This window comes from Muscardinus avellanarius (genome assembly GCF_963383645.1).
Source record: "Muscardinus avellanarius genome assembly, chromosome: 15".
NCBI classification, from domain to species: Eukaryota; Metazoa; Chordata; class Mammalia; order Rodentia; family Gliridae; genus Muscardinus; species Muscardinus avellanarius.
The window spans coordinates 27,518,235-27,534,107 of NC_137801.1; the positions used below are offsets into that span (position 1 = coordinate 27,518,235).

The window sequence follows — 15,873 nt, forward strand, 5'->3', positions numbered from 1 at the left end:
CAGGGTCTCACTGACTTACAAAGGGCCTCACCAAGTAGCTGAGGCTGTCCTGGAACCGCAATCCTCCTGTCTCGGCCTCCTAAATGCTGGGATTATAAGCGTGCACCACCACGCCCGGCTGAAGTCTATTTTCTTATGCAGCTCTTTCTCACTCCTGCCTCCTTGCCATCTGAGCTCTGTGGCCTGTTAGTAGCACAGCCTGTGTCTATGAATGCCTTCTGTGACTCTGAACCAGTGGACTCAAAGTGACAGGACGCCAGAGCTGTTCTCCACACTGGTGGGGCTGACACTTGGGTCTGAGTCAACAGGCCTGGCAGCACCTGCCCTTAATGTAGTGTGTGGACTGTTTCTCTGAGCAGATTCTCAATTGGCCAGTCCCTGGAGACCATCTCTCCAGAGCACTGCAGGACAGAGCCCTGTGGGGAGAGAGGGTATAGACAAGGGAGAAGTGGGGACCCAAACTCTTTAACATGACTAAGAGAGCTAGGAAGAAAGCTAAGGCTATGGTGGTGGTGGTGGTGGTGGTGGTGTGTGTGGGGTGTACATCCCTGCCTAATTCCATCGTTTGGTGTGATCAACTAGCCGTGGTGTGTTAAGCCATGCTGCACCCGTGCATACAGACTTTCCACCTCCCCACACCTTCCTCTACCTTTACCAGGCCCTATAGTTGCCCCTGGTTACTAGAACCTGGCAGGCGTCATAGACTTGCTGTCTCACAAACTCTGTTAAGGAAACCCTTCTGATGAGTGCAGGCATCTCACTGGGTCACAGCCAGTGAGTTGGAGACCAGGGACTGGGTCCCAGGCCCTTCTTCAACAACTGTATTCTTTCTACCATCCCTCCTATCAGGAACAGGTAGGGAAGTGCTGTTTGGGTGCCTTCATCTGCTTTGCGTTTCTTCAGATTTTGTTTATTTTCAGGATAAACTTGGGCCAATTTTGAGAGACATCCCCATCAAACAAAAAAGCCACTTAATTTGTTGTAAAAGTAGAAGCTTTTGAAGCCCCTTCCAAGTGGTAAAATCCTATGAATCTATGAAAACAAGTTTCCCAGTCTCTTGTCCTACATTTAACATGTGCTGATAACTAGAGAATGGTTTCCAGACAGGTTCTGTCAGTAGAAGCCTGTGGCTTGAATGTGCCCACAGTTGGCACCGGTGGACCTAAGCTAAATAGTCAGCCTGAGAAGTTCTGTTCATAGCGCGTCACTAGTTGTTTGCATTTTACTTAGTGTCTCAGAAGCTTAGATCAAAAGAATCACTCAACAGTCCCACTCAGAATAGTTAGTTCCAAATGAGTTAATCAATATCTGTGCTCTAACAACTCTACCTATTTGAAAAAAGAATACACTTACAATGAAAATCCAACTGCCATTTTTAGTCTATTCTTAAATAAGCACAATTACTAATGGATGTGTATACCTGTTGGACACTGTCCAGTTCCTTCAATCTTAGAAGCAGATGGACACGCCACCCTTGTTTCTTGTCCCATATCATTGGAAGCTATTTAGTGTGATCTAATGGGTGGTGGGCTGTGGACCCCTTCTTTTTTTGTGGGTCTGGGGATGGGACCCAGGGGCATTCGACCCCCTAGCTACAACCCCTGCCCTATTTTTAATTCTTTATTTTGAAACCAGGTCTCACTGAGTTGCAGAGGGCCCCACTAAGTAGCTGAGGCTGTCCGCGAACCACGATCCTCCGGTCTCAGCCTCCTGAATGCTGGGATTACAAGCGTGGCCCACACCCGGCTCTGTGGACCCCTTCTTATGCTGTCCAACAAGCATTGAGGCTGGCTCTATTACACTGGGAACTTTCAAATGCCTTTTGGTTTCTTCTGAATTTGCCACAGGGCTCTGGGACATTGTGCTGTACATTTTGGGAATGGAGGTACAACATTCAGCAGATGGATATTATAAAAATATTGATGAATACTATATTGATAAGGTGAAAAGAAAATGAAAGAGCCATGGTGTGGGTGTGAGGTGTGTGTGTGAGTGTCTGTGTGTATGTGCGTGTGTGCGCATGTGTGAGTGTGCAGGTGAGCATATCCAAGTGGTGTTGTTGGTAGCTCATGGAATACCAGTGACACCTACCTCCTAATGTCATTAGGATCTTAAATGAGCATAGCAACTCCTCACTTCTCACAAAAATGTTTATTCCCAATTCATTATTGAATAAAACCTGCACGTGTGTACCAGCAAATGTACACATATGAAGGTCATGGAGAGAGGAGAGGCTGCAAGTTGCACCTCGTCTGACCTGGTCTCCTGATGGACTGCCACCATCTTCCTTATACATTTTTAAGTGAAAATGTCTTTGTTGGGCGTGCTGATGCGTGCCTGTAATCTCAGTCATTGAGAGGCAGAGACAGAAGGGTTGCAAGTTCATAGCCAGACTCAGCAACTTAGTGAAACTCTGCTGAAAAATAAGAAAAAGAGAAAAGAGGAGGCAGAATGCCCCTGGGTTCGATTTCCAGTAATACACACAAAAGGGGGGGGGGGGTAAAGGAAGAGAAGAGAAAAGAAAAAAAATTGCAAAACGAAGGGACAATCCTGATGGAAAAACCTGTGGAGAAACCTAGCCTGCCCCGTGGGGCAAAGCGCCCTAAAGATTCAGAGAAGGGTCAGAAGCAATTAGGTGCATTAACCAAGGCGCCGGCCACAGGCCGTAAACTTGGTCACGCACTGATGGTCAGTTACTACATGCACCTGCTAATGCAAATTTATCACTCAGACCAGTATAAAGAATTAGGTAACAGGCTTTTTTTTCCCCCCCCTGTGTGTGACTGGGGATTGAACCCAGGGTCAGTCTACCTCTGTTACACTCCCAGTCCTTTTTTATTTTTGTTTTCAAACAGGTTGATGAGAGTCTCACTACTTGCTAAGTCTGTTCTTCAACTGTACTTGCAATCTTCCTGTCTCTGCCTCCCAAGTGCTGGGATTATAGGCATCCACGCCCAGCCCCAGCTGATCTGTTTTTTTATATATATATCTTCTATCATACAATTTTCTCTGATGATTATTATATAGGTGTTTAGATAACTTAGTGATACTTGGAGTGCTTGGCTGGAAAACCCTTGGGAATATATCACTTTTTCCCATTTAAAAATAAAATAATTTAGGCTGCTACTAAACAAAACAGCTACAAACATGTATTTAGTTACAGACTAGATTCCATTAACAAAAAAGGTTTATAGGAGCTGGGTGTGGTGGTGCATGCCTGTAATCCCAGTATTTAGGAGGCTGAGATAAGAGGACTACAAGTTTGAGGTCAGCTTCAGCAATTTAGCAAGACCCTATTTCAAAATAAAATAAAATAAATAAAAAAGATTGGGGGTGTAGCTCAGAGGGAAGATGCCCCTGGGTTTAATCCCCAGCACTGAAGAAAAAAAAGTTATTGAGAAACATTTAAGTGCTCCATGAATGTTAGTTTTTATGGTATTAATGCATGAAACCGTCTTTCTCGATGTCCCTGGTCCTCCTTGCTCACCGTCCAGCTAAGCTGAGAACCTGTATGTGTGCTTTATCTCAGCAGCCAGCCTCCCCCACAACACCCACGAAGCCCGTGGTGCCCCTGGAATGGGCCTCGGGCGTGATGCCAAAGCCTGACCCCACGGTCATCAACAAGCACATCAGGAAATTAGTTGAGGTAAGTGGTTGGGGGAGAACGCAGAGCACTGAAGGCTTGTTTTCTTTCCAGAGTGTTCTACGGTGCTGGGGATTGAACCCAGGGGTATTCTACCTCCAAGCCATACCCCTAGACCTTTCTATTTTTTATTTTCTTTCTTTCTTTCTTTCTTTTTTTTTTTGGTGTGTGTGTGTGTGTGTGTGTGTGTGTGTGTGTGTGGTTTGGGGATGGAACCCAGGGGCATTTGACCTCCGAGCTACACCCCCCGCCCTATTTTTTATTCTTTATTTTGAAACCGGGTCTCACTGAGTTGCAGAGGGCCTCACTAAGTAGCTGAGGCTGTCCCCGAACCGCGATCCTCCAGGTCTCAGCCTCCCGAATGCTGGGATTACGAGCGTGCGCCACCACGCCCGGCTTATTAATTGAAATTTTTATTCGTATTATTTGTATTTCATTGTCTTAAAATATGTTTTATGGCTTCTGGCCTTAATATCATGCTAAAAAGATCTTTTCTACCAAAAGATTATAAGATATGAAAAGTATTTTATAGCTTTTTAAACTTTATAAAAATATTTAATGCATCTAGGATTTAGTTTGGGGACAATTTATTTTGCAAGATGATTGGCCATTCAACTCAATAGCAATTGTTGAATAACTAATTTCTCTGTGGATATGAAAAGATACATTTGATATTACACGGATCTTTTTTGGGACTATGCTCTCTACAGTAAGTTGTATCATGTTGTTTTGGTAAATATAGATTTGTAGAATGTTTGATTTTTTTAATTTTTTTTTTATTTTTTGGTGGTACTGAGGGTGGACCCAGAGGCTTTCTACTTCCGGGCTATACTCTCAGACCTATTTTATATTTTATTTGGAAACAGGGTCTCACTAAGTTGCTGAGAGCCTCACTAAGTAGCTGAGGCTGGCTTCGAACCTGTGCGATCCTCCTGTCTCAGCCTCCCAAGCGCGGGGATTACAAGCGTGCGCCACCACGCCCCTCTAATATTTGATTTCTTAAAGAGCATTTTCTTCATTACTTCTCATTCTGAACAATTTTTAGTCTGCTAATATAGTCACGCCTATTTGAACTTTAAAATTAATTTGTTCATTTAAAACAAATTCTCTTCCCCAAAATAAACAAATAAATTTTAAAAAATTCTCACTAGGATTTTGATTGAAATTGCATCAAACATATACCTTTAATATTTAGATAACTTTTTTGTCTGGTACAGGGAATTTAACCTAGGGGCATTTTACCTGTGAGCTAAACCCACGGTCTTTTACATTTTTTAAAAATTTAAACCGTTTCTGATAGTCTTGCTAAATTGCTGGGGCTAGCATCAACCTGTGATCTTCCTTTCTCAGCCTCCCAAGTACTGAGATCACGGGCTGTGCCACCATGCCTTTTTTTTTTTTTATGGCACTGGGGATGAAACCCAGGAGCATTCTACCTCTGAGTGATACCCCCAGCCCTATGATATCTTAAAGCTTCATTTTCTATTGCCGTAGAAATACAGTTTGTAAATTCATCAAGCCTAACTCCTACTCAATCCTGGAGTCTCCATTTAGACTTTGTTTTCTCCAGGAAATCTTTCTTAATCTTGGGATTGAACTCAGGAGCATTCTACCGCCGAACTACGCCATCAGCCCTATTTTTATTTTTATTTCAAAACAGGGTCCCCCTAGGTTGCGGAGAGTCTCACTACATGCTGAGGCTGTCGTGTCTCAGCCTCCCAAGTACTGGGATTACAGGTGTGCACCACCACACCTGGATTCACCCTCTAAATGAATCCTCCACAAACCACTTATCTTTTTATCATATAAAAAGTTGATTTAAGCTGGACATGGTGGCGCACGCTTGTAATCCCCGCGGCTTAGGAGGAAGAGACAGGAGGACCGCGCAGATTTGAAGCCAGCCTTGCTGGCTTAAGAGACCCTGTTTCCAAATTAAAAAAAAATACATATATATATATTAGGTCTGGGAGTGTAGCCTGGAGGTAGAAGGGTTTCCAGGAACCCTAGTACCACACACACACAAAAAAAGTTGATTTAGCTACTCTGTCTAGGTTCTAAACTCCTTGGTAGAAAAGGCAATATTGCTTTTGCAATAACAAGTTTAGAACATGATTCATAAGTTGCCATTCAATAAATGCTTGTCTTTCCTTTGCAGTCTGTGTTTAGGAACTACGATCATGACCATGATGGGTACATCTCACAAGAGGACTTTGAAAGCATAGCCGCCAATTTCCCCTTCCTGGATTCCTTCTGCGTTCTGGACAAAGATCAGTGAGCTATTTTTCTGTATATTTTAATGCAACTGTCATAAAGTATGAAAATTTCAAAGGGGAACAGGGAAACCTCTAGTTTACATCTTGACAGCTTCAGCCTTAGCGCTTTTATGAGACAACTGAGCTCTTTCTTGGTGTCCATGGACAAGACCAGTGGGATGGGATCACAGAGTTGACCACATCATCAGTGTTAAATACTAACTACCCTTTCGCAAAGTAGCCTGGCTCTGCACGTCTTCTATTTCTTCTACTGTTTATCTATTAGCTCCAAAAAAAAAAAAATCCTATTAAAACAATAGAGGAGAAGCGTAATTGGATTTAATTGGGGGGAAAGTCCCCAGCATCAGTGGACCAGAGGGCAACCATAAAACTCAAGGAATGAGTGAGATTTCTTTTTTAGATTATTTATGATCTTCATGAAAGCAGATATAGATGTTGATAGTCAAGAAGGTTCCATATTTTGTTTTTTTTAAAATTTGATTGATCGAAAGTTGTCTTATACAATAAAAAGGTATATTTCTTTAGCTTCATATGATTCCTTAAAAATTTAATGGCTTCAAGGGCTAAAATTCAATTCATTAAAATTAATTAAATAATTGATGAGAAAGCCTGATGTTAATGATTTGATTAATTTAAAATGGTGTAAACTGGGAGGGTCTACCTATGCCTGTAATTCCAGTACTTGAGGGGCTGATACAGGAAGATTTCAGATTCAAGGCAAGCCTCAGCAATTTAGCAAAAAAATGTAAAAATAAAAATAAGTAAATAAAAAGAGGGGTGGGTATGTAGCTTGTAGGTAGGGCATCCCTGGGTTTAATCCTCGCTACTAAAATTTTTTAAAAAATTGAGATTAATTTATAATTTTAAAATTATAATAAAATGCTCAATTTTATTTTGATTAAATGTTCAAATTAAGTCACTTAGGTGCCATTAATATTTTTGCTGGTTTGAAATATTAAAAAATGAAATCCGTAAGTCACACAATATACGAAGGAATGCTTTGAACAAAAATAACTTGAAATCTTAAATTTATCTTTATTATATACCCAAGACAAAGAATTTTTGTGTGTGTGTGTTTGTATCTGTGCAGTCCCCCTGTCTCAGTCTCCCCAGTACTGGGATTACAAGTGTAAGCCACCGTGCCCAGCTCAGAGAATAATTTTTAAATAAATAACAATACTGGAAACGAACTTCCTTTTCAAAAGGTGCCCCTGCAGTTGCGTGACTCAGTGATTCTATCTGTATCTATGGCCATACCTCTCTCTGGATATCTATAATCTCTTGGTCTATTTTCTTCCCCATGAATATATTTCAAAAAAAAAATGCACCAGGTTTCTTATGTGTGTTTTTGATTAATGCAGAAATCACAGGATAATTTTCTCTTTTTGAGGTTGGCAAAACATCAGATGACCCTTTCACTTTTATACAATGTGTGAATAAAATTTATTAATAAAATCCGGGCGTGGTGGCACACGCTTGTAATCTCCGCACTTGGGAGGCTGAGACAGGAGGATCACGCAGGTTCGAAGCCAGCCTCAGCTACTTAGTGAGGCTCTCAGCAACTTAGTGAGACCCTGTGTCCAAATAAAATAGAATATAGGTCTGGAAGTGTAGCCTGGAGGTAGAGGGCCCCTGGGTTCCACCCCCAGTACCACCAAAAAAATAAAAAATAAAAAAATAAAATAAAATAGAATTTATTAATAAAATAATAAAGAAGCAAAGCTAATACATTTTGCTGATGATTGTTCAAGTTTATTTTGCATATGTATTGAGAAAGAGATCTTAAATTCTCAGGTATGGGAGGAAACTGAGGCGTCACGGAGAGCAACAGGAAAACCTGGGGCAGGGTGTATTGGAAAGGAAGATATGATGGAGTTGGGCTAGGAGATGTTGATTTTGAGAGGAGCATGGGCCACGCAGGAAGAGACGTCTAGCAAGTGTTGAAGACGTGATATGAAAAGTCAGGAGAATAAGCGGGACAGGAGGCATAGGTTGCCTTCATCCCAGCCATGTTAGCTGCAATCCGGAGTGTGCATGCAAAGTCTGATGGGAATGTTACGGAGGAGGCGAGCTCAGAGGCTGAGACGTGAGGCTGCAGGGACTTCCCTCCCCGCATGTGGATGCTGAAAGGCACTAAGGATCTGGGTTCTGCAGAAGAGCAAGACAAAGGGGAGTAGGAGAGGAAGAAGACTAGGGCTGCATGGAATCACAGGGGCTGCAGAAGAGAGTGTCAAAAAGAAAATGTGTGCCCATGTCATGCTGCCAAGAGGGCAGCGCTTCCTAAGCATGAGGAAAGGCCACTGAGGATGTCCTTGGTGGCAGTTTCAGTAGAAGGGTAGCTTTAGAATTCTGACTGTGTGGAGTATATAGTAGTGGAAGAAAATGGAAAAAGGGTGATGGATATTGTTTTTGAAAACTTTGAGAGTAAGAGAAGGAAGGGAGAAAAGAGAATTGTTGGAGACTGGCAGCAAGATCGAGGAAAGAGATTTCGCAGGGGTGAAGTTCTGAGCATATTTGTAAACAAAGGAAGGAACAGGTGAGGAGATGGAGCAGGCCAGGAAGTAGCAGCGTTCTGCAGAGGCTGGAGAGGGGGAGATAGGAGCCTCCTTTTCTATGCCCTAGGAGGACCCCAAGCAGGGACAGAGGAGATACAGGGAATTCTGAGCTAGCCAGGACAGTCATGACCTCCAACACAGGCACAGAGAGGAGGCAATTGAGAACTGGCCTATGTTAAGTCAGTGTGACCTTCTTGATAAACAAGGAGTCAGGGTATTTGATGAACTGGGGCTGGGTGGGACCGGAGGTCTGATCTGTGTGCAGGTTTGGGAGAATTGCTTGATAAATGAGCTGCGAGCCAAAAAGTTCTGAAGGAGAAGATGATTGAGGAAGCCACCTGGGAGGCACTGGGCTGAATCAATTTGAGAGCAGTGGGCTCAGTCACTATAATTTCCTACCTTTTCCCCAGATGCTTGATTCTTGAAACCCTGTTGTTAGCCAAGGGTTAGAAAGATGACCATCTTGAGCCGGGCGTGGTGGCACACGCATGTTGTAATCCCAGTACTTGGGAGAATGAGATAGGAGGATCGCAGGTTCACAGCCAGCCTCAGCTACTTAGCTGAGGCCCTCTGCAACTTAGTGAGACTCTGTTTCAAAATAAAGAATTAAAAAAAAAATCAGGCTGGGAGTGTAGCTCAGAGGTAGAATGTCCCTGGGTTCAATCCTTGGCACCACAAAAAGAAAGAAGGAAAGAAAGAGGAAAGAAAGATGTCCATCTGGAAGCCAATATTCAGTAACAAATGAGACTTTCTGAATCTATACAGGACAAATATGTCTTCATGTGTGTATTTGCCTACACACACACACACACACACACACACACACACACACACGCATGCACCGTTTTCTGCTTACTGCAAAAGATGTTGAACACCTCATGGTGTCCTTGAGGTGTCCCCTTCTTTTAGACGTAACAGAAATGAGCATTCCTCATCTGCTTTTGGCCATCAAGGTTTGGAAAGGGATTGATCAAAGTATGGTAACTGCTTAGCAACATGGTATTCAAAGACCTCTCCCTTCTTTGATTTTCCTAACAGAGATGGCCTAATTAGTAAAGATGAAATGATGGCCTACTTCCTGAGAGCCAAATCCCAGCTCCACTGTAAAATGGGACCAGGGTTTATCCACAACTTTCAGGAAATGACCTATCTCAAGCCGACCTTCTGCGAACACTGCGCAGGATTTGTAAGTCTGTTTTCTGTTGCCTTCTCTCGCATGTAGTTACTTTCGCAGCCTTCTGACAAGTCTAAAATTGACTGAATAAAGTCCATTGCTTGCTTCAGATCAGAAGTAGAACACGACGGATCTCTGAAAATAAAACTTAAAGGAAAGCAAAGGGAAGCTCTTTCGAGCTCGGCTACGTTCAGGAATGCAGGGCTGGCAAAGACAGGCAAGGTTGGTGAGGCCTGTTTACTCGGGAGAGTGGTTTGTCTCTAACCTATGCCAGGAGAAAGTGTCAGCCCAGTGAGCCCTGCATTCCTCGCTAATATTCCTAAGTGGTTGCAATTAGGGGAACATTTATCTCAGCCAGCTCCTCCCAGCACTCATTTAATATGGTATTAGTTACTAGAAATACATCATGGCATGGCTGAGTAATTCCCAAATCAAATAGAGAAACAAAATCTTTGGAGAGAAGATGGTTATGATAACAAATAACATTTACTTAATGTCTCACAGTAACCGAGTCCTGCCGTGAACATTAACGTAGTGAATTTTCAAAACAAGCCCTTGAGGGAGACATTCTCCTCTCCCCATTTGGCCTAAAATAAATACGTAGAGGCTAGCCCAGGTTCCCCAGGATTGCATGGCTAGTAATTCAGCACAGAGTTCTGACTGGAATCCTGGGCTTGATCTACACCACTGCAGTACATGAAGGTTGGACACTCCATCCCACCATGTTTGGCAACTCTTTAGAAAGCGAGGTCAGCTTTTGGCTTGTGCATTAACAGAGATTCTTGGTCCTGAATATCTTCCAGTTGAGACCCCAAAGTTAAATAACATGGAAAAAGTGGTATTTCAGGTGAGGGTGTTTGTTTGTTTGTTTGGTGGTACTGGGGTTCCTGAAAACCCTTCTACCTCCGGGATACACTCCCAGACCTATTTTATATTTTTATTTGGAAACAGGGTCTCTTAAGCCAGCGAGGCTGGCTTCGAACCTGCGAGATCCTCCTGTCTCTGCCTCCCAAGCGCGGGGATTACAAGCGTGCGCCACCACGCCCAGCCAGGAGTCTGTTTTTAAGCACGCATCCCTCTGAGGCTGGTAAATAAGACACAGCAATTACCTCAAAGATAGCCACAGGTGGTCAGAGCAGCCCATGCAGTGGAGGGGCCAGGCTAGCTGAGTCCATTCTTAACCATCCTGGGAGAAGCACCTCCTCTGTGTCTCCACTGAAAGCGCATCACCAGACCACTTTGTCACAAAACAAATTAACCTTTTTCATGTGTCTCTAGTTCTCTATCGATGGGAGTCTTTGGAAGTGTCTAGACTTGAAGATGCTGAAGTGGGGTAGGGCCTGTGTGACACTCTCCTGCAAGGGGACCCAGTGGACAAAACGCCGGGCTGTTAGGCCAGGGCATGGCCCAGTCAGAGGTCAGGCTGACTCATCTGTGCTTCTGAGGGAGTGAGAGGCAGGAGGCCCTTACCAAATCCTGCTTTCCTGCTTTCCCATCCTGCCCTTCTTCTGAGGCACAGGTTCTGTAGAAGCAGCAAGATATCTTTCTCAACTCATTACAACAGAGGTGCTGGTGCTACATTCTTGTGATGAAATAGAAAGCCCATGCCCTTTGGTTTCTGAAAGGCATTTGTAGATATAATTTCAAAGATAATGTTATTGAGCTGGGCATGGTGGCACATGCTGGTAATCCCAGCATTTGGGAGGCTGAGACAGGAAGATTGCAGCCTTAGCAATTTAGCGAGGCTCTCAGCAACTTAGCAAGACCCTGTTTCCAAATAAAAAATAAAATGGGCCTGGGGGTGTAGCTCGGGGGTAAAGTTCCATATCCCCAATGCAGAAATATATAGATTATATATTTAAATATATATATAGTTACATATAACTATATATGCATATATACATATGCATATATATAGTTGAAAAAAAAGATAATCTTGTCGAAAGGAATTCTGAGAGAATGCAAGGAACCTTCCAAAGTGCCTGAACTTTAAACTGAAATAAATTTTAAAATAAATTCCAGCCAGGCGTGGTGGTGCACACTTGCAATCCCAGCGCTTGGGAGGCTGAAACAGGAGGATCTCACAAGTTCGAAGCCAGCCTCAGCTACTTAGTGAGGCTCTCAGCAACTTAGTGAGACCCTGTTTCCAAATAAAGTATAAAATAGGTCTGGAAGCATAACTTGGAGGTAGAAAAGCCCCTGGGTTCCACCTCCAGTACCACACAAAAAAAATTATTTTTGAAATAAATTCCATTTTAAGACTAAGGAAAACAAATAGACCCTGCTCGCAGTCCAGTACATTTATTTCAGAATTAGGATTCCAGAACTGAAAGAGTGCTGGTAATCCCCATCTTTTGTAGATAAAGAAACTGAGATCTGAAATGAAGTGACTTCCCCTAGATCACACAGATCATTAGCAGCAGGACCTTGAACCACAGTCTGGTCTTGACTCTCACTCCAGCCCTCCCGACAGTACAAAGAGCCACTCCAACGATTACAGCAGCCTGGGTCCTCAAGTCCACGTCCCTGGACCTGTGTGTCCATCGACCTCGGATCACCTTCTATTGTCCTTGGCTCATGTGTTGACCCAGTGCCTTTTTCTGGCTAGTTTTTTCTCCTGGTTATTAAGTAGCATCAAAAAACCATGTTTTGAGTTGCCCTCCTGACAGGACTCTTGCTTGACTGTATCTTTTTAGCAGTTCCTGCAGCTATGCTAATAACATACCATAACTGGATATTAGGATAGCCCTTTTTTTTGTGTGTTGTACTGGGGATGGAAACCCAGGGTCTTTCTACCTCAGGGCATACTCCTAGACCTATTTTATACTTTATTTGGAAACAGGGTCTCACTAAGCTGCTGAGAGCCTCACTAAGTAGCTGAGGCTGGCTTCAAACCTGCGATCCTCCTGTCTCAGCCTCCCAAGAATTGGGATTAAAAGCGTGTGCCACCACATCCAGCTAGGATAGCCCTTCTTAAATCTTTTCTGCTCCTACCTGATTGGCCTTGCTCACACACAAAACACCTGGGAGCAATGGCTTCCTGTGTTTCTCACAGGTAAGTCTTCTTTCCCTACTTTCCAGCTATGAGACCTTGCCAAGCAACTTCACATCTCTGTGGGTCAATCTCTTCACTTGTAAAAAAGAGAAAAATATTATTATCTAGCCCATCAGGATATCATAAGCTTAAAGTAGGTTAATACACCTCAAGAGCTTAAACAGTGCCTTTCATATAGCAAGTACACATTAGTTATCATCATTCTTACTGTTACTGCTATGACAAAGTACTCCCTGGGGAGAGAATTTCTTGTCACTACATTTTCCAGACTGTGGGGCCTCAGAAATTATTAAGTCTTCTGGATCATCACAGTCACCTTTTACAAAGGAGAAGCAAATTAGGTCATCTTAAGGATCTTCATAGCTCTTGACAAGAAGTGATTATAAATAGCTTTTGGGGCTCAAAGGAATCTTTGGGCTTCCCGCTAGTGGAGTTTCCTTGTCGTGAAGAGGTAAGGAGAGTCTCACCGGTGGCAGCCTGGATCTGGATGCCCACACTCAGGGCCACTGTTCCCCTGTCATATATTGTGACCGGTATTGTCCCACCCCCTGCCCCAGGAGGCCACTGGCCCTGCTTCTTTCTTTCTTTTTAAAATTTTTATTGGTGCATTGTAGTCGTACATCTTAATGGGGTACAAGATGGTGGAGGCACACATGCACACATCACTCATGTAGCCCTTCCCCAGTTCCCACCCCATTTCCTCTCTCTCCCTCCCTCTCATGTTTGGCTTAGTGATTGACTTTGATGTTTGTGAACGTACATCATGCACAGTAGGGAATTTCCCTCCTCCCCTCTCCCATCCCCTCACTTAGGTCTCCTTATTTGCTCATCTATACTATCTCCTTCTTCATCCAGAGTTCCTCCTTTGACCCATTTTCTCCCTAGCTTCCGCATGTTAAGGAGAGCATCTGACTTCTTATTTTTGTGACTATTTCTTTCAACATCGTTTTATTAAGCAAACAATGGCAATCTAACCAAACTAAACTGAACCAAACCAAACCACTAAAAAGTGGAAATGGAGCTTTCATGAATTAAGCCTATTTAATTAAGCTAAGCCCCAAATCTTACGTGACTGGTGTCCCTGCTACCCAGGACAGACGCTATAGAGAGGTGCAAGAAAGGACATGGCAAGGCCGACTTCTTCATCATGTTGAAAAGGAATCTGTCAGATGGCAAAGACACTTCCAGCAGCATGCTGCCCCGAGCTGCCTGGTCCCCAGGTCCTGCACCTCTCCTGAGGTCACGCCAAAGGACATACTTACTGCAGTTTAGCTTAAAGATCTTAATTGTCTTTGTTTCTAATTCTAGAACCAGGCAACACTTCATTCCATAACGGAATAAATGTTTCAGTGGGTCTAGTAGGAGGTTTTATTGGCTAAGGACTACTGAACAAAGCAGAAACAAAGAAAAAGCAAAGCTGGGTGTGGCGGCACAGGCTCATAATCCCAGTACTTGGGAGGCTGAGACAGGAGGATTGCGGTTCCAAGGCCAACCTCAACAACTTTGGGAGGCCCTCTGCAACTTAGTGAGACCCTGTTTCCAAATAAAAAATAAAATGGAGCTAGGGCTGTAGCTCAGAGATAGAATGGCCCTGAGTTCAATCCCCAGTACCACACAAAAAGAGAAAAGAAAAACAAGCGGATTGGTCATTTCAAAGTCACTTGGGTGGGGGAAAGGACAATAGAGAAATGATTGATTGATTGATTGATTGATTAATATCAGGTTCCTTCAATGCAAGAATTAAAGTAGAGGGAATTTCATTATCATGCCAATTGAAACTGACCTGTTTGGGAAATTTGGCTGTCATCTCTTATTTTGGTTGTTTCTTAGGAAGGTCAGATAAGGGAATAGTTCAAAGAAGTTGATGTCAGTACCTAAAGGTCTCACTACCAATCTCGCTAACATGTGTGGGAGGAGAGGAAGGGGCCTGGGGTGGGGTAGGGAGGGATACACCAAGTGACGTGTGCATGGACATATGTGTCACTTGGAATCTCACGATGCTGTATAATCACATTGCACCAATAAAGAGTATATTTTCAAAGCTTAGATTCAGTTTGGCTGACTCCATTTTGATTTTTAGTCTCATCTGTTGGGGCCCAGGGTAGCAGATTAGTTCAACACAATGGCCTCCTGTAATTTTTATTTAACAGTCACTTCCTTCTTATTAACCACTCAGAAGTCATTAACTCCTTGTTTGGCAGATCCGGGCCTTTCCTCCAGCTCCCCGGGCCCTGCTGCCTGACCAACACAGAGGCAGTGTGGAGAAGGAATATGTGAATAAGACCCTCTTCTCTTTTATTTCCTTCAAAGTAGAAACACTACTCAGACAACAACCTGGCAAAATCCAAATCTGCTTAAGTGCACTTCTTAGATTTCTTTTATTTCCTGTAGAGAATGCCAAGAGCAGCTGAAGTCATTAAAAAGAAGGCAGAGGAGCCGGGTGTGTAGTACACATCTGTGATCTCAGTACTTGGGAGGCTGAGACAAGAGGGTCGCAGGTTCAAAGCCCGCCTCAGCAACTTAGCGAGACCCCGTTTTCAAATAAAAAAATAAAATAGGACGGGGTGTAGCTCAGAGGCACAATGCCCCTGGGTTCAATTTCTAGCAACACACACACACCCACGGACACTTAGAAGCAGAGGGAGGTAGGGGCTTCCAAAGACCAGATGGTCGTCTCCGTCTCCCATGGAAACTTTGCAGAGAGCGTGCATCATCAAAGTCCAACAAACGTGCCAATTTCAGTTTTCCATCCGGGCTCCCATTTGGCTCTGAGAAAGAAAAGGGAAGCAGAGCTCTTGTTATCATGGCCACAGCTGGAGCGGGCTGGAGCGGGATGTCTCTGGCAGGAAGGGTGTGAAGAGCAGTCACATCCTGTTTGCGCTGTGCCCTCATCCCACGTCCCAGGATTTCCTTCTCTCCCCGTCGTCACCCTGTTTTCCTTTCAGATTGCTCTCCAGATCCCCTGACGTGTCATTGTCTTTTGTTACAGCTCTGGGGTATCATCAAACAAGGCTACAAATGCAAAGGTAAATGATGAACTCTGTTTTGTTCCTTTTTTTTTTTTTTATTGGACACGGTAGGTAGGAAGCAAATTTGTCTGTTTCTGAAACGGGAAAGCTCTTGGCATCACGGAGAACTCGAGTCTCTTGGGCCATTGGCAGATGGAAACTTCA

General features: G+C 43.5%; 1 protein-coding gene across 1 annotated transcript in view; it reads left to right on the plus strand.

The window, feature by feature from the left end:
- RASGRP3 (RAS guanyl releasing protein 3) overlaps nt 1-15,873 on the plus strand; it is a gene marked incomplete at both ends in the record, with an annotated part of 44,614 nt that overhangs the window by 21,484 nt on the left and 7,257 nt on the right. The window contains 4 exons of the mRNA XM_080711351.1: nt 3,530-3,646; nt 5,799-5,914; nt 9,510-9,657; nt 15,690-15,726. Coding sequence (XP_080567477.1) covers nt 3,530-3,646; nt 5,799-5,914; nt 9,510-9,657; nt 15,690-15,726 — 418 coding nt within the window. The remainder of the gene's footprint in view (nt 1-3,529; nt 3,647-5,798; nt 5,915-9,509; nt 9,658-15,689; nt 15,727-15,873) is intronic.